We start from the raw sequence: 25,901 nt of genomic DNA, 5'->3' as shown, positions 1-25,901 counted from the left end.
GCAGGGTGAGAGGCTTTGTGTTCTTGGTTAGGGGTGGGGCTCAGGGTATACATTGGGGGAAGTACAATGTTCCTCCTCATGCTTGAGAAAAGCTAAATTTATTGGTTACCATCTGCAGGGTGGAGGAGTTTGGGTTATGGCCAGGCCAAAGAAAGGCTTCTAATTAAACAGTCATCATTATCAACTTATGGTCAGTGATCATCGTCCCCAACATTGGTTCTCCAAGACGTTCATGGGATCATTGAGGCTTTTCCATGAAGCCAGTTCTGGACTGAATTAGAATACAAGAAACAGGAGGAAAGTGCTAGTGAGAAGACTTTTTTCCCCCTCACTTGGCAGAACAAGCAGAATATATCCACTCAGGTTTAAACAATTATCTAACATCAGAAAAACCAGCAGAGCCTCAGCGCTGGCACAGCTATCCTGCTATGGTTTAAGACATGACCAAGTGTCCCATGTAAGCAGAGCTTTCGATAATTTCAATTAGTGTAAGAGGGGTGTGCCTGCAGTACCGGTATCACTGCTGCTGGAGGAGCTTTGCTTTGAGGTTGACAGCCCCTTAATATAGTATTTCATGGTTTGATGTGTGAGTGACACACAGACGCTCCAAGAGGATGGCAAAATGATTTATTAGGATCTAATTAGAGCCCTGTGATTAAAGGGGAAGTGACTGTGATTAGGAGACCTGCAGATGATGTGGAAACATGGATGAATATTCAGTGAAGAAAAAAAAAAAACACACAGTATGTATTAGCCTGTAGGTATTCGGGTGTGTGTGTGTGTGTTGTAGATTTTCTGAGCGCCTCTGAGTCTTGTCTCCCTCGGATCAACCGAGTTATGGTATCATCTCTACAGCGGAGGAGCTTTACAGCTTAAGCTATTAGGCACAAAATGCAAAGCCGAATATGGAACATCAAATTCCCATTTGATGTTGTTCTCTGAGTACATTCAACACATGATGAGCAGCTTCTGGAACTCAAAAAAAGAGAAAGAAAAATGCAGGTGAACACGTTTTGTTTCATAGTTTAATTCTAGCATGTGAGTGGATTTTCACAGCCAATTTAACATGAAATATGAGGAATGTTGTACCAAGCCTCATCTACTATAGGAAGCCAATAGAATCACACATTCTTTTTCACTTTTGAGTATGCTCTGTTTATTCAGAGATAAATGGCCTATTACTGTTAGCCTCCATCAATGGAGAGATGACTGTTGGATTTTCTTTCTGTTCGCCTCACCATGCTGTAACTTTTCCAAATCCACGATAGTTTTCGGTATAAAAAAAAAAAACATTCAGGGGACTGTTCTGAAGACTGGAGATTGTCAGCAGGGCCTCGAGATTTTACAATTTCACAACTGACTTCCTCCTTAAAATGACACTGGCTTACCTGCCTATTACTCCCTTTGATTTCTACAGTACATGCTTCTGCGCTCTGAGAGGTATTCATAATAAGCTTAAACTCCACTGGCTTCGTTGCTAAAGGGGGTGCTTATCTCGCTGCTATTCAGGAGAAAGAAGGGTAATATTTTTTCCAATTTCAACATTTTACTGTTTGGCCACACTCTGCCCAAAACCACATCAGAAAGGGGGCGGTTGGATAGCACACATGGACACACACATGGACACCGACTCAAGTGTGCATTTATCACATATGCACACACACTCCATTCAGAACTGTTCTGTGATAAAATTATTTTAACAGCTTGAATTCTGAGCTCAACGTTTTTCATCAAATGTAGTTCTGTGACAATTTTTTTCTTTTTTTAGTTTTTTAACTAAAAGCTGCTTACATGCTTTCTTAACTTGCACTTGTCTCATGTAGTTGAAATTTGGTTTGTTGCAGAAAACCAATCCCTAACTCTTCTTACTTCATGACTTGACACACATTTTCAACTATTAACCTTTTTGTTTTTCCAACCACAGGAATGCTTCAAGTAGCTTTGACGAAAATACTCATATTCAACGTAAAATATATGTGAAAAGCAGTTTGTGGTGAGCAGCAGTAGCACTTTTGCTTGGGGCACCATAATAAGAAACATGTGTTCGCAAGTGAAAAGAAAATATATTTCTTGTGACCCACCTGTTGTGCTGTTAACACCAGATTCCAGTTAATATCATGTGGAGAGCTGCCTCTGAGAGCCTCCTCCTCCTTTGTCGCTCTTCGTCGGCAACGACACCTGGAGCTCCTTGGCGTGACGCTGAGGCCAGCGAACGTTAGCCCGATGAAAATACCTTAGCAGAAAAACTAAACTTTTGCAATAACAAGAACTACACACACATAATTCATCTAGGTGCAGAGTTATTTTTTTCTAACTTTGTCTTTCTGCTGCACTTCATGGTTTGCTCCAGATAATTTTTTTTTTTTTTTGGTGGATTTTATGTCTCAGTTCAATGCCTGCAGCCTGGGCTTGCTGAGTTTCTCAGTTTTACCATTGCTTGTGCCATGGCGTAATGGGCGTCCAGGACATGATGGGAATATAATAACAGCTTGACAGTGTTTTTCTTACCCCCTCCCTTTGCGTTAAAAGTGAAACCCATCCAGAAACGTGGAATACATAGGGACTGGCTGTGATGTCAGTTGTTATTGCTGGATATGCAAAGTAGTAAATTTTGAAGTATTTTCCACAATCTGCTGCACAGAGAGCATTATGTCACAAAGGCCACATTGTAGCTTGTTGGGTGTAGAGCCCTTTTCTCATTCTCTTGTTCTGTGCCCCTCTTGGCCACCTTCTGTGCTTCCAGTCCAGACTGCAGCCTCTCTTCATGCCCATTTCCTCTCTTTGTGCTGAAATCAATTGACAATAGAACTATATGATATCTTACATAATGGGTAAAATCTTTCATTTAAATAGCAAAAGAATACATAACCAAGAATGTTGCTTGGTTCTGCGCTCGTGATTGAGATTTATACGTTGGCACATACAAAACAACTCAAAGCATTTTATGAACAACTTAACTTAAGCTACTGAGTGTAATTGATTTGAAGTAAAGTTTTTTTCTTTTTCATTCCTTTGCTGCATGGTTCAGACTGGAATGCCGACTTTTTTCAATACAGTTTGGAATGGAAGAGCTTCCTGTTTTCTACTAATTAAATTTGCCGCTAACATATGCTGGCAAGAACCTCTTACCTTGTTTGACTTATTTATTGCCTGGCTGTAGAGGTAATTTGACCTTTCAATTCAAAGACCCTTTTTTAATCCAGAAAAGGAGTGTTAAAGTCAATTAGAACGGTAATCAGTGGCTCAAACACTACATTTGTTTCCTATGACGAGACAAGCAAAGCAGAGGCTTGCACTGAGCTCCTTTTCCTCATCTTCTGGCCCTCCAGCCCCCTCCAGGACGAAAATCAGGGCTAAAAGAGAAGAGGGAAACGGGGCTGAGGCATGGAAAAAAGAAGAGAAGGAGAGAATGAGAAACAAGGGAGAGAGGAAAGCTCCCCTACGGTTCCTGCCATGTCACCGGAGATTTGTGTCCTCCTTTTAAATCATTTCCCTCTTTAGAAGATTAAGAAGGCAGAAATATTCCTAAACTGATCATTTCCTTTCCTCCTAAATGGACTCATTTGCATTTGAGAACACCGCCATTAATTGTGGGTTTTAAGAAATAAAAGACAAATGACCTCTGTAAATAAAAAACGCAAAACCAAAAGGTTGTAATATTAATTGTCTGAATAGTTGTTTATGGGGCAGGAGAGGCAGAGCAAAGCCTAACATTATTATCAGATTTAGACTATGGCCGAATGCACTTAGGCCTTGTTTTTATTTACGCCAACCATAAATCTAAGATTTCAGTCTTTTTTTTTCCTGAAAGAAGTTTCCTTGTGGTTCAATAATATATTGAACCACAATATTAATTTGGTTCAGTAATCCAGCAAAAAAAGAAGAAAAAATAGTAGCTGAATTGGTTTGTAGATTGCAATTTTAACCAGATCCAGACAAACAGAGAGAAACAGGGAGAACAGTGTTGAGTGATTTTCCCTACTTGGATTATCTTCCCATCTCCCACATGCAAAGACTTAATGCTAAAACTGATTCAACTTACAACTGCAATCAATATTTGCCAATTGATAATCTGTGACCATAACACAAGACTTTGTTGGAAAAGAATTGCATGCTTTCCCCCCTGGAAACGAGGAAAAGTGCAGGATAATTTGTGGACTCCGAGGCCTTGTTGTAACCTGATCATTTATGGATCAGTTGTTTTCTTTCTGGTTTAATTCAGCATGTGATTGATTTTCAGCACAGTACCGATGGAAAACATCCACGCTAAACCGCTTCCGAGATGGAGAATCATTTGAATACAGATGCTGGCGGCTTAGGCCTTGTAACTGGAAACCACTCAGAGCCCGGAGACAATTGCAGGTTGATTATGTTGCTTCTGACAGAAGTTGCAAGTCTTTTGTAAGGCAGACATATTTGCATCTAAATGCTTATTGTAGACATCTAAACAGCATAAAGCGTGATTGTAAACGCCAGCTGTTGGGCCGTATTCAGGAGTGAAATAAAAAAAGGAAAATTGAAATGGAAATGTGCAAATTATTTTCAAACACTGGAACTGAAATCAATAAGGGAGAAATGTTGGTTTGCTGGTTGTACATTTTCATTGGACTTGTTTATACAATCACATATGAGCCTATTCACAGTTAGCACTGTATGTTGATTTTTACTGCGCAGAGACCCACTTGTGTTCATGTTCTTTTATTATTTGGTTACTGCTGCAGGCTTTGATCCCCCACATTTCCACACAAAAACACACACGCCCACACACGCCTGCACACTTTTAACAATGTTGCACTACAAATGTCAGAATTTATGCTCAGATAATTTAGCAGATTTTATACATAAAACAACTGTTACAATACATTTGCCAGAGCTACTTCCTTTGGTCACTTGTGTTTGCAGACAGTTATGAACACGTCACTCTTTCCTTTGGAAACAGTTGTTTGTGTGCACGTGCGTGTAAGCGCAGTCACATATACGTGGGTATTCACGTGAATGTGCGTGCATGGTGCCTGAAACGGAGTGATGCCCCTGCTGATTCTGCTCCTCCAGCCCTTTGTCCTGCAGCACTCAGTGTGTCTACCTCCTCAGGAGACTGTCAGGCTTCTCTAGTGTGGCTCCACAAAGGCCCAGCCTCCTTTGAGGTGTTAAAAACTTCCATTTATGCATCTCCCTGGACAAAAAAAAAAAAAAAAAAAAAAGCACAGAGCCCATTTGAGTCCAGTAGCAACACAGACAGACATTGTGGCCACGCTTCTCTAGCACTCATTTCACAGATTCTAAAACCAGTATGTGGTGAACAGGATTTGAGGGGCTAAAGTGCCCCACGAGGGCCAGGCGATAAGAGGGGAGAAACGCCACCGTGCAGTAAACTAGAAGATGGGTCCAGGAAAATAAACACATTACCTGGGAGAGAGGAAGAGACTTGTTTTCATACCCCTGACCCCCCCAACTCGCACACAAACACAAAGCCCCACGCCGAATGAGAAAGAGACAAGGATAGGAAAAGAAAAAGGAAAGGAAATACGTGTATATACCTTGGAAGTTAAGAAAAGGGCTCCTTGGCGTGCCAAAAGACAATCTTATTCTCTGTTCTCTCTCTTCACAGTCTTTGGAGTAAAAATAATGTTAGAGGAAAGAAAAAAAAAGCCTGAGTTGCACAGCAGCCTCTTAGGAACCATTGGGAGTGAACGCTGTCTACTGTGGAGGAAAACACTCTTTCTGGGTGGCTGTTTCTCTCCTTTCTCTTCGCCTCAACACTGTTACTGAATAAACAGACTTTTATTCCAGGTATGCAATGCAAAGAAAATGACAGATAATGTATTTGCTAAGCACATGAAAGCCCTGTTCATCCCCTGCTAGGTGTATCTTCCAACCTTGTAACAAACTCACAGTAAGGAAGCTCTTCTTCCTTAACTTACATCAGCTGTGCCAAAACATACTGGCCACTGTTTCACTCTCAACAAAGATATTTTAACAGGAGTGACATCCTCATAGTCATTCTTGACACACAGGGGTGAAACGTTTTGTGAGTGTCTGGTCTGATGTATTTCAGTGTCAGTGTCAGGGGACAGAGAAAGAAGGAGAGAACCCCCCCCCCCCCCCCCCCCCCCGGCAGTCTGAGAGAAACAGAGGAAAGATGAAACGAGAGAGATTTGTAAGGCTGTGACAAGTAATGGTAAGCTGGAGCATATAACAGCTGTTTGCATGTGATTGACCACATTTCCAGCACCAAATAACTCAACATCACAGTCTCTTGCAGAAATTCAAATTGTCTTTCTAGTGTATAGTGGAGGATTTTTTGTTCTTCATGGCTGCCTTGGTATGCCTTAAAGTCCTCTTACTTTTCAGTATAGCAAAAAATACTCAAGCCTTGTTTGCAGATGATGCGAGGATCGATAGAAAAAAATAATGCAGAGCTGGATACAAAACAGCCAATTTTACTTGTTCAGTTACAATATCAGACTTTTTTTTTTTTTTGCCAGAATATTCTGGGCTTCACCTCTTTACCCCCAGTGCCCCCCTCCTTAGCCTTTCCGCTATTTCCGCCGGGACCACTGTTACAGCCCCATCTCATTGCGTCCCAAAGTCCCTCGTGCAGTTTCCAGGCTGACTGTGTGGCTGCTGCTTCTGCAGAGATAACCACACTGCGCCCAGGTAGGGAGCAAGCCTACTGATGTCATAGATTACTCTATTGTCAAAATAACTAACTCTGCAGAATTCCTACTTTAGCGTGTTCGGACGAAGAGGAGAGTGAGGATTTGGGATGGAGGATTGGGGGGATTTTTATTTAGTTTTTTGATAAACGTGCTGCAGATCTGGGCAAATTCCAAACAGAAGTTGAAGTATAAGTTTTAGCTTGCTCATGCATATCCACACATGGCTGCGACACACATGCAGAGTATGCAGCAGGGACATATCATTCTACTGCAGAAAATCAAAAAATGCCATAGCTAAAGGCTGAATTAATAGAAATCTAAGTGCATTAATCACCGTCTGAACTAAGTCAGAACAGGCAAAATAGGACAAAATGCTGACCAGCGTTTTTGAAGAGAATCAAAGTTTATGCAAAAAAGTACCATCTAGTTAAATGTTTGTTTAAATATAAGTCTGTAACTCTCATCTCTAATTTATCTCTATTTGTTGAACTTCTCCAATTAAAATGTAAAAGATTCAATACTACTTTCTGTCATCACTAAATCAGACCAAATTTCTCAGAATAATAAAGAAATATATTTAAATACCAGTCACAGCTCTTGCATAATGGTGACATGAATGAGCATCATCTTTTGCCCAACCCAACCACACTGGCCAACGCAGACTTATTTCATCTTACATTTCAAAAGTAAAAACTGAAATATTATTTAAATCTGCTTCTATGATGATCTATAAAGGAAGCTTCTGCAGGCAGAAGAAAGTCCCTCAATTGTTTTAAAGTGGGAGTTTTAAAATTTGTTTTTACAATTTAATAGATTTATTTGCAAAATAAATTCATTTTACCAAAATGGACAACCTGGAGAAATGGAAGTATGCATTATGATACATAAAACATGAAACAGACGAACAGAGACACATTGATATGAAATGGTGGTTCAAATTGGTGAAGAGGAAAGTTGACAGAGGTCTTCAGCTTCAGGAAAAACAAAACAGCTCTAACCTCGGTATAAAATCTAACACTAATAGATCCTAATATTTCAAATTATATACCATTCCAATGCAACATTACCCTTTTCTCATCTACAGCTTTACTTTGTGGTTTTGGCTTGAGGTTGCAGCTTCTATAAAACCTTCTCTGATGCAGAATTCCTCACAGGTGTAGCCGCAGCATAGCTTTCAACTCAAGCTTTATTTTGAAGAACTGGTACAGCTGGTGCATGCTATATTTTACAGTGATTGTTGTTTCTACATGTTCTTCTTTTAGTGATGGACTCCATGATACGTGCATCCACAGAAATTGCCCCGGTTTGAGTTTACACTGTTTATTTAAGTTTCCTGGTTGGTGTTGGAGCTCAATAAAGAAAAGACAGTGAGAGGTCAATAGGAGACAAACGTGGCCATGTACAGTAGTTTTAGGTTTTGGAGAGCTATTTAAAATTTGGGTCATCATTGGGGGAAAAAAAGAGACTAAAAGTCAGACAGAGTAATATTCGGCACATTCCACACCAAACAAACACACACAAAGCGCAGACTATTAACATGAAACTCTTTACTGTGTTTCATTTTCTGTACAACAGGACTGGACTTAAGTGGCAATAATAATTGATGTACAGTAGTTAAGATTTTTAAGATGAATGAGCTTGTAATTTAAATTCAGTATGTTATTCAAGTCACCAGTATATGACTGTACAGTACTGTGCAAAGTGGTTCCATTATTTATTTTTTTAAAACTTTACTTACAGCTTGAGCTTCATTGCTTCCAAGTATTTCTTCTTTATTGAACATGTGTGCGTGTGCATGTGTGTGAAGAGATTGCAATGCTATGCAGCCAGGGCTGAAGAAAAAGGGCACTCTTTGACTGAAATGCCACAGGTGACTGTGAGCTCTCTGTTTTTTGAGCCTTTGATGTCCAGCTGCATCAGTCTGTTTGAAACTTGTTACCTGTGAGCAAAACCTCTGGTATTTTGAGTGTGGTGAGATCATTTCAGCGCAGTCCTCTCCGTCTCACACCGTTAACAATAAACAAAAAACGATTAACTGGAATTGGTTGTAAAAAAAAAAAAAGGAGAGAAAGCAGTGATGCTATAATTGATAATAAAGAGAGCTCGTTTAATGTTTCTGAGCCTGAGGTGGGATGTAAAAAAAGGCTCCTGCATGCTGCTACAACAGGCCAGTTGACACTGACTACTGAACACCAGGGATTCCTACATTTGCTTCATTATAATATCATCTGGCTTTGCTCATTATTTGCAATTATAAATTCTTTTGTGATTTTCCCCACTCTAAAAGAAAAAAAGAAAATAATTAACTATAATAACCAGTGTATAAATAATGCAGCACCCCATGTCTTATTTATCTCTTTGTTCTCAATTAACATCAAATCATTATTTGAAAGGTTTGTTGTTATTAGCACTCTCTGTGATTACAAGAGCTCTCAGTTAAATAGACAAAAGGGTTTACTGAGTTGCCATCAATGGAATATGTCTTTTATCCCACAGGCTGGGACTGTTGGTGTGCACTAATGGCTATTAAAAGTAAATTACATGTATTTGTAAAGACAGGAACAGGTTGTTGCATCTGGTGCTGGCTGGGAACGGTGAAAGAGAGGAAAACTATTCAGATTACTAGTGAGGCTGCTCCTTTTATACCTGAGTTCCTGTTGCGTTAAATAAACAAGACCTACAGCTGTGCGTATGTGGTATTTTATTTTCATTAACATTTTGCTTTGGAAATAAACTTTATACAATAATATCTATGACAATAAAGTAAAGAATATCTTGTAAAAATGTGCAAACAATCTTTCAAGGATTTAAAAAAAAATGTTTTTTTTTTTGTGGTGGAAGCAATGTGCTGCTGTATGGAGCAGCTTTCCATTCAGCTGAGGTCACAGGGGTCCCCTCACTCCCATTGTCACTTCTATAGCCTCAAGGCTGCCACATTCAGGCCCGTCTCACTCAGTTAGCCCTCCAGCCTCCCCCGCAGCAGATTCTGCTGTGCTCCGACAACAATGCTTTGGCCGTTCTATATATTTATCCAGCCTTGTTGATGGTGGCTTATTGGCCCCGGCAATGGAAGACTGAGGGGCTGCACTGCAAATTAGTGACAGATCAGTTAAGCATGACCTCAAAAAAACCCTTGGCCTTGTTTAATTGGCAGTGTAGAAGCAGACTAATTGTATAAATTGGCTGGTAATGAGATCCAGGCTTATTGTGAAAAACAAGATAATATGTGAAAATGAACACAAACAAGCTGGAAGCTTTTCCACCTCCTGGTCTGTTGACTTGGTATTTCTGTGTTGTCAATTCTTCCCAATTGTTCTGAGTCAAATTCTTCTAAATGTCACCTGTTTTAACAACAAAATATCAAAACCCTAAAATGTACATGCCCTGCGATGGACTGGCGAACTGTCCAGGTGTTACCCTGCCTCTCACCCCTCTGGTACCAGCACCCCTTGCAACCCCACAAGGGATAAGCATGTAGGATAATGGACAGATGGATAAAATGCACATACTCATGACAATGAGTTGGTTTGGGAATTGTAGGCACTTTGTAAGAATGAAAAGGTCAGTGTCAAACTCTCAGGCAGTGATTATTTGTTATAGTCATCTATATCAGGGAGCAAAAGACAGCATGAGTTACAGTAATTCTAGCCAGATGTGAGATGTGATTGCCACCACTTCATTTAAAGCCATAAGGCAGCAACACAGTTTTGGACTGATAAAACTTAGATAAACTTAAGAAGGTTGTCTAGTGAAAGTGTAGAGTGGGTACATATTATCATAGCACTGAAACTCGAGGATAGATTAGTGTTCAGTTTAAGGTGTTTTGAATTGTGCCCACTTCGGTTGGAGTTTTTTTCCTGGTAAACAGGAAATCAGTTCTTTCCACTGTTGCCACATGTTTACTGAGGATAAGGGATTGCTGCAACGTTAATTTATCAATGTGATTAACTGTCCACTGCCACCACTTACTGGCCCGGAGTCTGGAGAAGGAATTGGTGCAAAGTCAATGACTCTAGGCAATTAGTTGTGCTTCCCTAATTAGGTAACCAAGAAATTATGTAATGTATGTAATTTCATTTGAATCTGCCTGTGTGGTTTGATTGTATTGGATTACCTTGAATATTTATGTCTGGGTATAGATTGGACTCATTTGTCCTTTAAAGTCCTATGAGATGGCAGCAGCAATGGTGAATTAGTGCTATATAAATAATCAGAAATATCTTTTAGGGCTTGTATAATGTGAGAGACCACATTAACAGTGTTTTTACACAATTGTCATTTTTAATAAAAACAATCGATTATAATTCTTACATAGCTTCAACGATGTGCAGAAAAGAAAAGATGGCCCAGGTGGAGTGAATGTACTCTTTCCTGGAGCTTCATGTTGCTTTGTAAGCTCTCTAACAGAGTCACCAGCTCTTTAAGAGATACACTTAAACTAGCAGAGCATGGCCTCTAAATAAATCACTAGGTGTCGGTGCTGGATGGAAGATGGAAAAATGAAATAAAACAACTGGTTTATTATGCAAGATATTTATTAGTGAAATCTGCAGATGGGAAGGTAGATTAATGAGGTAGCTGAGGAGAGACTGCAGAACAGAGTTATATTATTGACAACTATCAGGACCGAGAGGTACTACGGCTGTTTTAGCTCATCTGTCCCACAGTCAAGAGTTTGTGATCCCACTTGCTTTTTGCAAACTGAAACGATTAGAACTATTTTTAATTTTATGCTGATTTAGTCAAATGAAACTATACTCAAAGATGTGGCATAAAATGGTCTTTTTCTCTGTTACTCTCCAGGTTTTTTACATGAGTTCAAAGTCAACCAACCAGTGATCACTGGAAGCTGGGGATTGAGTCTTTCAGTTTTTGTAAGTATCACTTTGCCTCTTCAGCTGTCTCTGTCTTGCCACGTCTCACACACCCCTGCTGCCTTTCACCCACACTGAACACCTGCATTAAATGAGGTGGACAATTAGATAGACTCACATTGTATGCACAATTAAACAGTTTCAGGCACAACAGTGCTGACAGACCTTTTTCTCAAATATCAGCCCCTTAAACCTATTTTTGTTGGAATTGTGCATCGAAATTTATCTTTGGAAGCTTTACTTTAAACATCTAAAGAGACGCAGTAATATTATTGTCGTGAAATTAGATGTACTTTAAATCAGCGTTAAATACACCGGAATCCTCTCTGCACGAATATTACGTTAACCCTCTTTTCGCAGCTGCAGGCAGTGCAGGTTTTCTAATGAAAATCTATCCAAGATATTAAACAAATAAAAGTCAGGAACTTAGTTGATATTATTCTTCTCTTATAAATGTCATTGGAGTTGCCACGGGAATCATAATATTGTGGCTGGGAAGCTCCTCAATAACAGCTTTGAAATGTCTGTCTGAATTCAAAGTTCATGGCCATTTACCATTGTTTGATCATACTATTTCTCATCCCACAATGCCGTCTGCTCACCGGAGTGCACACCTGTCAACCACAGACCTATTTCTAGCACTCAGTCATCTGTCAGTCAGGCTAGATTTAACAAGCAATGAATTTAAATACAAACAGGACATTTCACAATGCAAAATATATTAATAGTACTGCACAATAAACGATTAAAAGAACAGTTTATTGATACATATTGCACTGATGTGGTATGGTATGATGATCTTTGGTAAGAATACAGTAGTTTTGTTTTGTAAAATAGACATAGAGGGAACTTTTTGCTTTTGTTTAAAGCAAAACAGAATAGATCATGTAAAATTGCATGTCAATTGGGATCATGCCCAATTGATCTAATTTGTTTTAATTTTTATTTTTTTTCTTATTTTACTTTTTATCTGTTTGTAATAAATAAAATAAAAACCATTCATACTGCTGCTAAAATAAGACATGTTGATTTGATTAATACAGTTAATATTACTAAAAATATATCATAATTGTAATAATAGTTGTAGTTCTCCAGTTTTTAAAAAAGCATTACCTGAGGTAAAGCGCCCAATACAGTTGATGCATGGTCACGTGGTTTTCAGATGTTTGTTTTCTCACAGACCCTTCACGGTCCATAATACTCACCGAGTAGACCTCCTGTAAAACTCCTCCCACTGCAGTAACATCATGGTGTTTGTTATGTGTGTGTTACAACAAAACAGTAAGCACAGTCATCTTGGCAGAGAGGAATGACTACTACGTGATCACAAGTTTGCAGGAGGATAAAGAATAGATTGACCAGCTGCAGCATCTCATTTTTGTTTTCATTTAAAAGGAAACACAGAGACAGCAGTCTATGAACATAAAGAAGTTGGATAATTCAAAATTAATATGTGTAGGTTAAACGATCAATCTCTGTCTAGGCATTTTATGACAATAAGTATAACAATGACCATAGTTTTCAATGTTTAATCTGTGCAGGTAAAAACATTGCAAACACCAGAAAGCAAATTTTAAAAAATGCGGTTGTACATCTTATTAACATCATGTTACCTGCATGTGCTGGTGAAAAAAGGCGTTTCCTGACGCTAATCAGGTTTGAGCATATAAACACTGAACTGACGTGTTTATGGTGAAAGTTTGCAAGGTTATTAGTCTCCTGTCATTATTTGTTACAGAAGATAACCCGGCATGAATCCCCAGCAGATTAACTGTGGTTCCACCCCCTTCACATTTAGCTAGATTTTCATACAATCAAGAATCTGAATATTTTGACTTAGAGGCTTAATTAATCTTTAAAAATGACTGGAAGTAATCTAGTTTGTGTGTCTGATGTAACATGCTTAATTGGACTCATTCAGTCTCCTCTGGAAACACCTGAGAGTACATTGCAATCATCTGAATGGACATACACTCTGTTAATTTACCGTTTATCTAATAAGCTACAGCGACAAAGTCTCTCAGCTGTTCAGGTCAGTGTTGATGGGCCACCATTGGGATGTGGGGAGCCATTTTGAGTGAAATTAAATAAACACCACTTCATCCTAAAATGAAAATGAAAAACCGGTGAATGACTTCTCTGTGTCTATTATCCAACAAATGAGTCTCTTCAATCCACTGACCCTCCAATGATTGTGGTCAATATGCCAAACAGAAATTGCATGACAATGATTTTAATTTAATCAACCACAAAGACTTCAGTAAATCCCAGAGCTGAGTTGGTCAATATTAATTGTTTAGATGTCGGTGGTGGAAATGTGTAAAACTTACTATCCTTTACCTGATGATTATATTTTGTGCCGTGTTGTTATGCCCACTTTCCATTTAACAGCATAAAAAAAAAATTAAAAGGCCAACATGGATTTTTCTGTTGTCCTGTTTCGTATTTTACATATCCTTTTTATTATGAGATAGAGTTTTTCCCTGTACACACTCCTGTCAGAAAAGAGGACCAGAGAAGATGCTATTAATCTTCTTTCACACCAGCTGTAGAAAGCAATGCATAACTAAAAGTCTGGTAAAACGAATTAATGATTTCAGCCATGAGCTTTTCTACCAAAAAGCCATGAATCGTCTCCAGCTGATAATGCACCACAACCCTAGAGTGTGAAATCCTTGTTGCATTGTGAGTAGCCGGTTAATTGATTCGCAAATTATTTAAAGTTTGTGGTACCCAGGGGAGCACTACGGTCTAATGGCAGCCCATTTCTACAGAGATAAAGGAAAAAAAACCTCCTCAGCTAAGATGACACTACATTATAATACTGAGCTAACAAGCATAATTTGGGCCTCAAGAGTACAGCTATGTACATTTTGGATCGATTCAGTACATTTTCCTCAATGCAGACTTTATCGCATCCTAATCCTGTGATCCAATTGGAAATGCTGCTTTAATCAGACTTTTAATTTTTCTCAGTTGTAGCTTTATTATTTCTAGAAGGCAAGAAATTAACAATGAACTCAAACAATCCCAAATAGTTTGGTTTCAATGTCAAAATTAAATTTTTTTGGCAATGGCACATCCAGCCAAAATTGTCAGAAATGTGTCATTATGTGTGTGACTTTTTATTAAATATACATCTTGCAAACATTCTGAAGCTCATAAAAAACTACAATTAAAAGTTATGGAACAGTTAAAAGTTAAAAAACATGTATGATAATTTTTAGAACTCATTAAATTCTTTTCAAGTTTGTAGCTTCTACTTATTTCCATTTCTGAAAAAAAAAGAGAACTATAAAAGAAAATATTTCTCTACACTTTATTTGGTTCAGACAGTGAGAACATACAAGTTGGAGGTGCAGCTAAACTTGCAGGAGGAAAGTTTACCGAAAGCTGTTATTGATGAATTTAATTTCTTAGACATCAACAGGTGTTCTGTGCTCACAGAACGATGGTAAAGGAACAGATTTTTTATCTGAGAAACATTAAGCTAACAAACAATACCCATAGTCACCTCAAACGTTTACCCACTGTCTCAAATATGGAGCTACCTATCATTGCTATGGCATAAGCTATGTGTGGTTCTTCAGCAAAACGCAAAAATTATCTTTACTATATTCTTGTCCTGGAGCTGCCAATAAGCATCTGCAGATTCAGATGACATACTTTAATTCAAAAGATCGACTTGATGCCGTGTTTATTAACTGTACATCAGAGTCCATATGTGTTGGTAACTTCTCATTTTAGAGGGCTTAATACATATGAACAACTAAAAGGCACTAGAAACATTTTGTTTTATTTTGTAGGATCTCCTCTTTTGAAAGTGTGGAAAAATTATGAACACAATTAAATATGCGAATTTAGAAAGTTGATGATGGTATAACTATAGTTACTAGTGTCACTTGTGTAGAATAGAATGGTGTACAAGCTCACACATTTTTTATTTTATGCGTCTTCGGTTGAAGTTGTAAGACCTCTGTGTTAATATCAAGAAACCTCTAATATTGTCCCATTAGCAACTGCTGTCATTCAGACACACAGTGTTGGCCTGATTTAAATAAAATGAAATGAAGATGGTTGTTTCTGCTCCCTTGGCTTCACTCATTGCCATAAACATATGCTCTGTGCCCGCTTCTTTCCATCTTATTTATGACTTTAATTTGTTGTGTGGGCTGCACAAGAAATCAAATTTAATCCAATCCTCCCAGGGACCCTGTCATATAATAACATGGTAATTTCTGTGTATCCTTTTGAAAAATGAGAAAATTAATTCTTCCTGACATGTTCTAATTATTCCAGTGTGAACAGGGGATGGGATCCCCTCCCTTCTCCTATCCCCCCCCTTCCTAGCTCCCTAAGTGTCAGTTGCCGACGGGTGTCGAGGTGCTAATGCTGACCAGCAGCGCGTTTAATTTGAAACATGAGCAGACACCTTTCAACACACCTTCCTAATGTTGGAGTGGCTCACACAAATTAATTCACTACTCATCTGGTAACGCTGACTGAAATTTGTGTGTGTCTGTGAGCAATGTGTGCATTTGTATGATGTGATACAGGGACAGTAGCACCACTTGGACTAATTCAGATTAGTTAAGGGAACTGAAGGTGTGTGTCCTTGTGTATCCTACAAAAAGGTGCAGATGCATATTGTCACTGTGTTCTGATTTGTGCTTTTCCAACTATCCTTTTTTTTCAAGGGGGAATTTATGAATTGTTTGGAAATTCATTTTTCTATCCCCATCTTTTTTTTCCCTCAAACTAAAAGTAACTTATCACCCATAACATCTAAGAGAACTTTGAGACATCTATTTGACTGTCACCACAAAGATCTTTAGATAATTATTTTAGCATCGACAGAGATTTTACTATGTTTGTCACTGTCTGAAATTAATTCAGATTGTTTCTCTTTTTAGGACGACTAAGATTACTGAAATGATTTGTATAGACTAAATTACTTTATGTTACTTTCCTATGAGTCATGCTTTTACATACACTAAAGTTACTTTGTTATAATTTGGAAATGGGATGTCGATGTCATGGCTTTGTAAGCTTCTTAAGGAACAAGATTTTAGGCATACAGTATGTTTGGTTATTTTTTTAAGATGGCCATATGGTGTTTTTAAATCCTTCCTTTTCACATTTAAATCATTCAATTGTGTTTTGTCAAAAGTCGGAATGCAATGCTTTGGTCTGAATTTCTCGTTATTATAGCTCCCCAAGCCCCATCTTTTAACCATGTTCTGAAGTGCGTCTGACAGCATCTCATTTTGTTGCGGTCTCTTCAAATGCGAATGAGGTACTTCACAACCCACCGCCCTCCAGATCGCAGAACATTCCACTCCACCACGTTCGGCCATTTTTGTAGTTCGGTGGGAGAGATAAAATTATTTAGTGGCCTACAAAACATCCCTGAATGTATTTGAATTACGCTGTTCATGTAATAATACTATTCAAAACAAGCATACTATGCTATTCAAAACTTGAACTAAAAGCGAGCACACAGTGCACAATGCTACTGCTGTCAAAACAGTGGCCAGGATATTCATATGATATTTCATATTTCAGCATTTTTTCAGCTAATTCCTTTGCTATGTCCATCATTTGCATAGATGGAACTGAGGCCTTCAATAAGTCAAAGTCTTTCTTGATACTGGTGGAGAACCTCTTTGAAGTGCCTGGTTTAGTGCTATGTTTCTTGGAAATGTACCAAAATCCAAATCAATGGCATGCAATTGTATAAACAAAACATCAGCATCAGAGACAGGTGGAGTTGAAAAATATATGAAAAAAATTGCAATAACCTATCATAAAGTCTAGAACCACAAAACAATTATTAGCTGTGTTATCTTTAAGAAAAGATTTTCTAATAGATGCATCATAATTACAAGAAAGAGATCATGGATATATGAAAGTTCTTTAGGTCACCAAGTGACTCAGATGAGAATGAGACATCTTCATAGTACTTCCAAGTATACATCCTGTCCCCACTCTTATCTCCTTGTTGTGCATCTTCAAACTCTTAGCTAGGATGCTAATGTGCTTTCTCTACTGTGAGCTGTTGAATCTTTTAGTCTTAGCTTACTTTTCAGAAAAATATTGGCGTTACCCACCATTTTTATACTGGTTTATTTAAGGGAGCATACAAACCACCTTGGGATGCTGTAACTGCTGCGCTCTGTGCAGCTAACTTCTGTGTCTCGCTGTTTGCTGCGCACTATGTGAGCCCGTTAATGGCTGAAGACTGAGAGTGCCGACGTGTGCCAAGACCCACATGGCTGCTGGCGGTGCATTAAATCAGCAGTCAATTTGACTGGAAGTTTGAAATCTGGGCTAGGTTAAGGGATGTGCTGAAGCCGTGTTAATAGCTAGCTTGTTGTCCATATGGTACTGCTTTAATAGAGCACATTTGTTGCAGATGGTGGGAGACTTGGTTAAGCAGAGGCAGCTCTTGGCAGAAGCTCTTTCTTTGAACGGGTGCTGAGCTGCTCAGACTGGCCCATGCCAACTTAGTGTGAACTATCCTCCCATCATCAATGTATTTGTTTTTGAGTTATGGCTGAATCTTAATGGATACAAGTCTTCCTAGAACACAGAGATTTTGAGCACAATTTTCTGTAATCAGGCAATTTTCTCCACATTTCATATATTTGCATTCTTAGTCTAAATTCAGTTATTTCTCAGCATAGTGGGTCAGCTGAGAAAACAGGAATGCACAATGTAAGAGAAAGAATATGAACTACATAAGGAGCTATAGATAGACACTCTGCTTGGTCTGCTCTAATCTATTCGTCTTGCTGTAACCCTTATGAAAGGTCTGTAAGATTCAATCATCTTAGTGATGTTTGCTTCACAGTTAATGCATTCAAGATCAAATTAAGTTAAATACTTATATTTTTGTCCATGTATTAAGTTTAGAATGAATTCATTTGAGTTGATGATTGTTGTTGGTTTGTGTGTGCCTGCACTGCGTGCTTTTTGCACTCCCAGAAGTGAGGAGACACGCTTGATCTGCTCTGCTCTGTTTGACGGTTGTTTTCTCACGTTGTCACTGGCTCGGTGTGCCTTGGCATGGTGATGGTATTATGTGCTCTGGGCCCAACAGAGTGGAGAAAAGAGCAGGGCTGCAAGTACCCCTGGCTATGCCACTCCCGCCTCCCCAGACACCTTATTGTGAGAAAAGTCTCGGCTGAGCCCTTTGGGCCTTGTGGAGCCACTGCTTCGCTAAGTGCTGGCCGGGCTGAAAGGCACAGTGTCCTTGGGCTTGGCTCATTCTTTCCATTTTCTCACAGGCTTTGTCTCATAAGCCACTTGAGCAAGAATGGAAAATGCTAAATTACACCCATGCAACTAAAACTTAAGGTGTTTAAGGGCTGAGATGTTGTTCGTTGTTGGACTTGTGTTTCTTTGTGCTGTATTTCTTAGTGCTTTTCTCATGGTTAGTTTTAAAAGTAGCAGTTCTCACAACAGTCGTGCTTTGTATTGACTCTACTCCTTCTGAACTTTAAGAAAGTGAAATTGAATAAAAGGACAAAGATGAGAATAAATATTGAGGATAAATGTCTCTCTATTATATTGACATTATGTGAGATATATTTTTTTCAAATCAGAATAGCAGCATATTTTATTGAAACAGAAAAAGAAACTTCAGCAGCCAGTAAAGTTTTCACTGACAAAATCGTTATGTACAATCCTTGCTCTTTTCCTACCACTTCAACAAAACGCATGAGAGTCGCAATCAATTTTCAGTAAGTCTTAACACAATAAAAAATGTACATTACACAGACCAATAACATTGCCTAATGGAAACCTGTTGTAAGTCAATTTTAGTCATGTGTCTGCAGTTTTTTTTTGTGGGTACGGGTTCTGTGCGACCTATACAAGTGGTGACATCATGACCACATCCTTTTGCCTCTTTGGCGCTGCGATTCCCAGCTTGGGTCCCTTGTGGCCGAGCTCCTAGAAGCCACAGCAGCCTTGCCACACATGGGCTGCAGCTGGACCACCGCTGGCTACGCTGAACAGAAGGGTTCTGTGGTCACAGGGGCTGGATCCACATCCATATATCTACACAAAGCCGTGGATATGGGCTGCATGGAGATCAGTAGGCAGGGTTTATTTGATGCTAACATATCATCAGCGCAAACCGATGTTGTATGCAAATCCAATCCCTCAATGGAAAGAGATGTAATTAATGATGTCAGTTTATAAAAAAGAGGATGGGTTCCAAGTCATATTTTTGCTTTAATTAAAGACATAAGATTGTGCATAAGAAGAAGATATATGATCAGTGTGTTTTTCTTTGCTTTATTCTCCCTTTTTTCCTCCTTCCCCATCTCTTGTTGCTCTTCTTCCTGATTATAACTCATTTCTCAGTTAAAAAAAAGATGTTCTCTGTGATTTTTCCTACCAGAACCCCACTCGCTGACATGGAGGGCTTTCTTCGTAGCAGCTTTTTACTGAGGTTAGTTTCATTTCCGTTGTTGCCATCTAGGATCACAGGTCGGGCAAGGGTGGTGTGGCAGGCACACGTTGGGGGGTTAATCTCTCTGGCACATTGTTAGCTGTGGACTTTACCCCTTGTGTGTGTGTGTGCACATGTTTGTGTGTGCGCATGTGTTTGTACATTTGAAAGACTGTCCAACATAGATTCTTGCATATTTACCCAAGCTGTCTGTTACAGTCGAGTTCATGTGTTGCGTAGTTGTGAAGCATGCTCACCCTTACAGCCTTGAGTCAGACTGAAAGCACACATCAACAACTTGACGGTCACATACACATGAGCTCGCCCCACCCCTTGCCTCCACTCATTTCACAGTTTTAACAGCCTGCAGGTCAGGCTCTCTGTGTCTTCATACTGCATGCTCTTGTCTGACCACTCTCCTCATCTGCCCCTGCCTTGCTAAACACCCTTATCAGGGCTGGCTGGTTGAGGCAATCACTGGCAAATCAGTCTTGTGATGTACTCTTGTTTCCCCTTCCATCCTGTGTTTGTCTTCACCCTAATGTAAAGATTTGCATTTTTTTTTTTTTTGCCTTTACACATCCTGGGATTCTAATTAAAAATGTGTGCTGTCATTACACACAGTGGAAGTAAATAAGCAAGCTTATTTACCATTGGCTCCTTTCCTAGTCAACCACCTTCTCTAGGCTCCAGTGTTGCTCCCTAATTAGGGCTGGCTCATTAAAAGCCACAGCAGCATCTGCCTTTCAAAGCTGCTGTCAGCCAAACTTTACTAAAGCTAATGAATCCTCTTTGATTTCTTTTTCAAAAGGTCACTTATTTGATTAAATTAACAGCATTTTTTTTCTCCCTCAGAACGGTTGGGGGCATTTTAAAAAGAAAGGACAATTTGATACCATTACTCTTGCTCATCAAAGCGTCCTTCAGGAATTCAATAGGAAAATGTCTTGCCTATTTGAAATTGTTTTTATTTTTTCAAAGAGATGGAATCTCACATTTATTACCTTAAAAGAGGGTGGGGGGGGAGCTATTTTATTTTAGCATTTCACCAAAAGAGGAATAAACTCTTAGCAAAATCATCCTGTTTGAGTTAACTTTACAAGGACGTTTTTTTAACACATGCAAATCTATGAACTAAGCAAACCTTTTAATCTAAATTCTGTTGCACAAGAGAAAAAGCAACTTATCACTTACCTTTAATTGTTTATATTATCACATTCTAACTTTATTTACAGTTTCCGCATTTAAAAGGTAAAATACAAACTGAAAAATGTACAATATAAACGACACCAATTTCTTTGGTGGGGTGTAGCTGATGGTTATTCAGAAATAAACTTGTTTTATTTTTGAATGCGCGCTACCATTTCTCATTTCTGCTTTTGTAGCAATCCTACAAAGTGGATCTCTCAGCATCTGTTGAAACCAGTTTAATGGGCAACCAAAAAGATGAGCGGTGTCATACATTTTGAACAATTAACACGAGATAGTATTTTAAAAAAAGAAAAATTAGATCCTTCACCGAATGCTTCTTACCTTTTTCTCCCAATATATGTGACAGGTTTTTCAGTTTTTTTCAATGCCTCATTGCACCTCTAATGCACACCCTTCTGTCAATGTCAGTTTTAATTAAAGGCAGCAGCAGAAAGATATTATGCACACTGATTGAGGCCCAGACAATCGGGCCAAGATTAAAGGCAGGCTTTGCTTCAGGGTTAGCCCTTTTTGCTTTGATAAGACTTGTGTCCTGGAGTGGGAAGTGGGCTTTGAGGCCAGGGGTGAAATGAAAAGAAGCAGAGGTGGATAAGCACCGTTCTCCATTAAAGAATCCTAGTTTCTTTATTCTAAAAACAAAGTTAGGTTAAAGTGAGTTCTCTAAGCAGTATCACACATACAAATCTTCTCCAGAGCGGATTGGTCTTTTTTGACTTTTTATGCTCTAGTACCTCATCACAGATGCTCCTTCTTTCATTAATGTGTTGAGTCATGAGGTTGGTTTTGAGTTGGCATTAGTTTTGGAGGCTCTAAATGAAACCACTTTCATTTTTAATAAACACGAAACCTGTTACACAGTTATTGTGGCGAACACTGGGAATTCAAACAGTTTGAGTCTTCATTTTAAGCCCAAATCTCAAGCTTTTGTCTCTGTGTCTGGTTTTAGTAAATAGTGTTTTAAAAATTCTCTGAACTGAGCCAAAAGTTTTCTGTCTTACTGCATACGACTTGTCATTCAGTCTCCTTAGCTGCTCTTTGTTGATTTCACCTTAGATCAATTTTTTATGTCTAGGCAACGTATTTATCAGCTTTTTGTTTGCGCAGTCAAAAAAGTGAGAGGGAAAATGAGAGTGAGCAAAAGAGAGAAACAGGAAGGAACTAAGCGCAGATATGTGAACAGAAAGACAGAGAGATAATGACTGAAAGAGAGAGAGAAACAGAGAGAGAGGGAAACAGGCAGACAGAGAGATCTTCAGTCTCAGTGTACTCCCAGTGGGCAGGACCTCCCTCTACATTTTCGCCATTATTTGATGTAATGAAAGGAGAAAGTGTGTAACATTGAGATTGTTAATTAATTTAGCCTAACAAGATGAAGATAAATGAAACCCACTGAAGGTTGACTAGACTAAGGGGCCCACTTAGCATTCCTTCTGCCCTCAAGCCCCGTTTTCTCCTCTCCCCTATTACAATGGAGCTCAACAAATAGCTGCAGAGCCATGTTTGTGCAACCGCAGCGTGCTCTCCACCTGCGAGATTGGATGTGAAACTTTTTTTTAAATATTTTTTTTTGTCTCTGTTGATCTTTTTTAATTTCAGGATGGCCTAAACTGCTCTGTAAAGGAGTTAGTTTGGAGTGCAGGCATGCGGTTTTCAAACTGAGCCATCCTGACATAGTTAACGCTCAGCTGACATGCCTGATTGAACTACGCTGACTTTTTGAATGTATGCTGATGAGTACAATCAGTTTTTTATTTTATTTTAGAAACACAGACACTTTTATTAGACCCTCTGCAAAACATAAACGGAGCTGTGCATATGTGGTTAATCTCTCCAACTGTTTTGAGGTTCTTCTCATCTTATCGCATGAATTGGGGGTGGGTTCTTAGATATAGCCTGGGGAACGCACACACAATAAATGGCAATACACACACAAAAAAGACATTTTTCATACAAAACCAGACAGTTGCCTTCATCCACAAGAAAATCAGTAGTCTATCTAGCTCACTGGGCACTTTGTACAGCATCTTGAAGGCAGCACAGACCAATCATTATGACACCCATTCTTTGCTCTGCTCGTTCTGAAGTCAGTCCACAATGGGTTGTTGATTGTATGGAAAACACTAGAACAATTATGTCCTCTGTTTTGGTGGCAGCACAGCCTTTTTAAAGTGCAATCCTCCATAATGGCCTCATTATTGTTATTCTTGGAGCGGGACGCAGGAGGAAGAAGTAGCCTCTTGCAGTGCGTCATTATTTTGTAAATTTCGATTAGCTCATCATGCTGTCTCCTGGCAAACAGAGTCATGGCTAATTAAAAGTGGGTAAGCAAGCACTCCTTGCCTGTGACTTAAAAGGTAGCTCTCGATGGACTGTTAATATGAAAGAAATGGTAAAAAAAAAAGGAGAGGATTAGAGCCGTTACCCTGGTAACTCCAACTTCCATCTGCGAGGGAACAATGAACTTGTGTTCCTCTACCACCTATGCCATGAAAAACAGAAAGCAGGGAAGTGAGTGTGCTGAAAGGACAGGACCCTTTTTAACAGCAAAGTGGGATTCAGGTCTAATAGGCTCTTTGGTGGGAGTTGTTAGGCGAGACCTCTGGGGGATAGAGAACCACAGGAAAGTCAATGTGTTAACCTAGGACAGTGAAGGTTGTCTATTTATTTTGTTTTAACAATAGTACCTTATTTTGTGCATTTATTACTGCTTAAAATGACCAGCTGGGCAGAGAAAAGCTATCAAAGCTGCATTGATTTCCCAGTCATGTCCCATATGCTGAAACCTGACAAACAAAAATAATTTGAAACACAAGATCAAGATTAATCTTAACTCATAATTACTGTTGAACAATTTTTCCGAATAAGTAATGGATTGCTGTAAACGTAGGCATAAATTTAAAAAATTGTAGAGATTCATAGAAAAACCTGTTAAAGTATCTCATACAGGAATGCTGCTGTTCTAAAACACAAGTTTGAATGATCCATGACTAGATAGGGACAGTGTGTGTGCTTCTCTTTAAGTTTAATGTCCCTTATTACAGCTGCAAAGCGTCTGCTCACATTAAGCAAATTTATGACCAAGGCCAGCTGAACAGCAGCACAGGTTAATGAATTTGGCATAACTAATTAAATGTTATTGAGAGATGAATATGAATCCTCTGCTCAGGACATCCAGCAGACAAAGGGGGGAAAAGTAAAAGAAGTAGGACAAAGCGTATGAGATAAAGCTGAAGACAAAATGTCTCTAGTAAAATGACCTGGTGAGATTATGTCTTTTGCCAACATAAAAGCCTTTTTGGGTCCCAAATAATAAAGAAAGAAGGTTAAAATAACTTATTAATTTAAAAACTCAAACATGCTCACTAACATATTGTTCGTTGTGTTAAATGTAAGACAAGACGGATGAAATTTTTTTTTGCCAGAGTCATGTAAACAGGATCTTTCTGATCAACAGTATGATGGTTTTGTCTTTTATCAAACAAGTGCTGCAATAAACAAATAAATAAAAAAAATTATAATTTGAGACCCTCAAACAATAGGCAAACAAATTATTATATATATATATTATATATATATAGATATATATATTAATATATATAAATATTATATATATATATATATATATATTATAGATATATATTTATATATATTTATATATTTATATATATGTATCTATATAATGAGAATAGAGATAGAGGAGTAGAGTTCTATATAAGCTATATAATAATGAGATTGAGATAGATTATGATGTAGATAGATGTATGATATTATCTATATGATATCTCTAGATGATATTATATATCTATAGATAGAGTATTATATATATAGTCGATTCTTATATCTATATATATCTCTATATATATATATATTATATATATGGAGCGAGAGAGAGAGAGAGAGAGAGAGAGAGAGAGAGAGAGAGAGAGAGAGAGAGAGAAGAGTTGCTAGGTGAATATTTGAAGATTTTAATATTTAAAAAAAATATTTTTACTACTTTCTGTTCATGGTGTTTTTGGCATATTTAACTTAAATATTTCCCACCGCGCTCTCTTCCTCTGTTGCACTCTCACTAACTCCTCTACACACCATGTCTGACATATGCTCCCTGAGAGCAAAGCCTTTCAATTTAGATTTCAATTATCATGTTAGTTTTGTGATTAGACTTTTAGTCCTCCAGGAATCAGACCTCTCTGCTCCTCTCTATTCCACTCTATTCCACTTCCCCTGCAATCACATCCCATCTGATGAATTGCGCATATAATTACGGAAGTTATTGAATATGCAGATCGCTGCTGACTCTTGGTGTGCAGTTCATATCGCATCAACTCTAACTGTACCAAACAAGGGCCTCTGATGAAGACCCACTCTCATAATGAGAGAGGGCTAACGTAAGCACGAAATAAAAGAAAAATGACCATAAACTGTGTGTACCTGTGTGTGCCGGATTTTGGGTCACCTCAGACCCAAAATCCAGCAAAGCACAGACTTGTCTGAGACCAGTCAGTTCACAAGGTGTTTATGAATCAACCAAAATTAGGTATTTCCCCCATGTTACAGTATATTGCTACCATCATACTCGCCATCCCATGATGCAATTCCATGGAGGTTCTCAGAAGAGGGAGTGAAGCACTTTACAGGCACACCCACAAGAGGAGGATGTGGGAAACTCTTAAACTTTTGATAGCTTTTAGAGCG

At 38.6% G+C, this 25,901-nt stretch overlaps 1 protein-coding gene across 4 annotated transcripts in view; it reads left to right on the top strand.

The window, feature by feature from the left end:
• Positions 1-25,901, top strand: part of sox6 (SRY-box 6) — a 138,854-nt gene that overhangs the window by 10,242 nt on the left and 102,711 nt on the right. For 3 of the 4 annotated variants that reach the window (XM_023332188.1, XM_023332189.1, XM_023332186.1), the window contains exons 2-3: positions 11,463-11,533; positions 19,944-19,994. In XM_023332188.1, the coding sequence (XP_023187956.1) occupies positions 19,960-19,994 (35 nt within the window). In that variant the 5' untranslated portion in view covers positions 11,463-11,533; positions 19,944-19,959. The remainder of the gene's footprint in view (positions 1-11,462; positions 11,534-19,943; positions 19,995-25,901) is intronic. The other variant, XM_023332190.1, reaches the window with a different exon arrangement.

This window comes from Xiphophorus maculatus, chromosome 4, assembly GCF_002775205.1.
Source record: "Xiphophorus maculatus strain JP 163 A chromosome 4, X_maculatus-5.0-male, whole genome shotgun sequence".
Classification (NCBI taxonomy): Eukaryota; Metazoa; Chordata; class Actinopteri; order Cyprinodontiformes; family Poeciliidae; genus Xiphophorus; species Xiphophorus maculatus.
The sequence above is the reverse complement of the archived record's forward strand: the minus strand, read 5'-3'. Positions and strand labels throughout refer to the sequence as shown.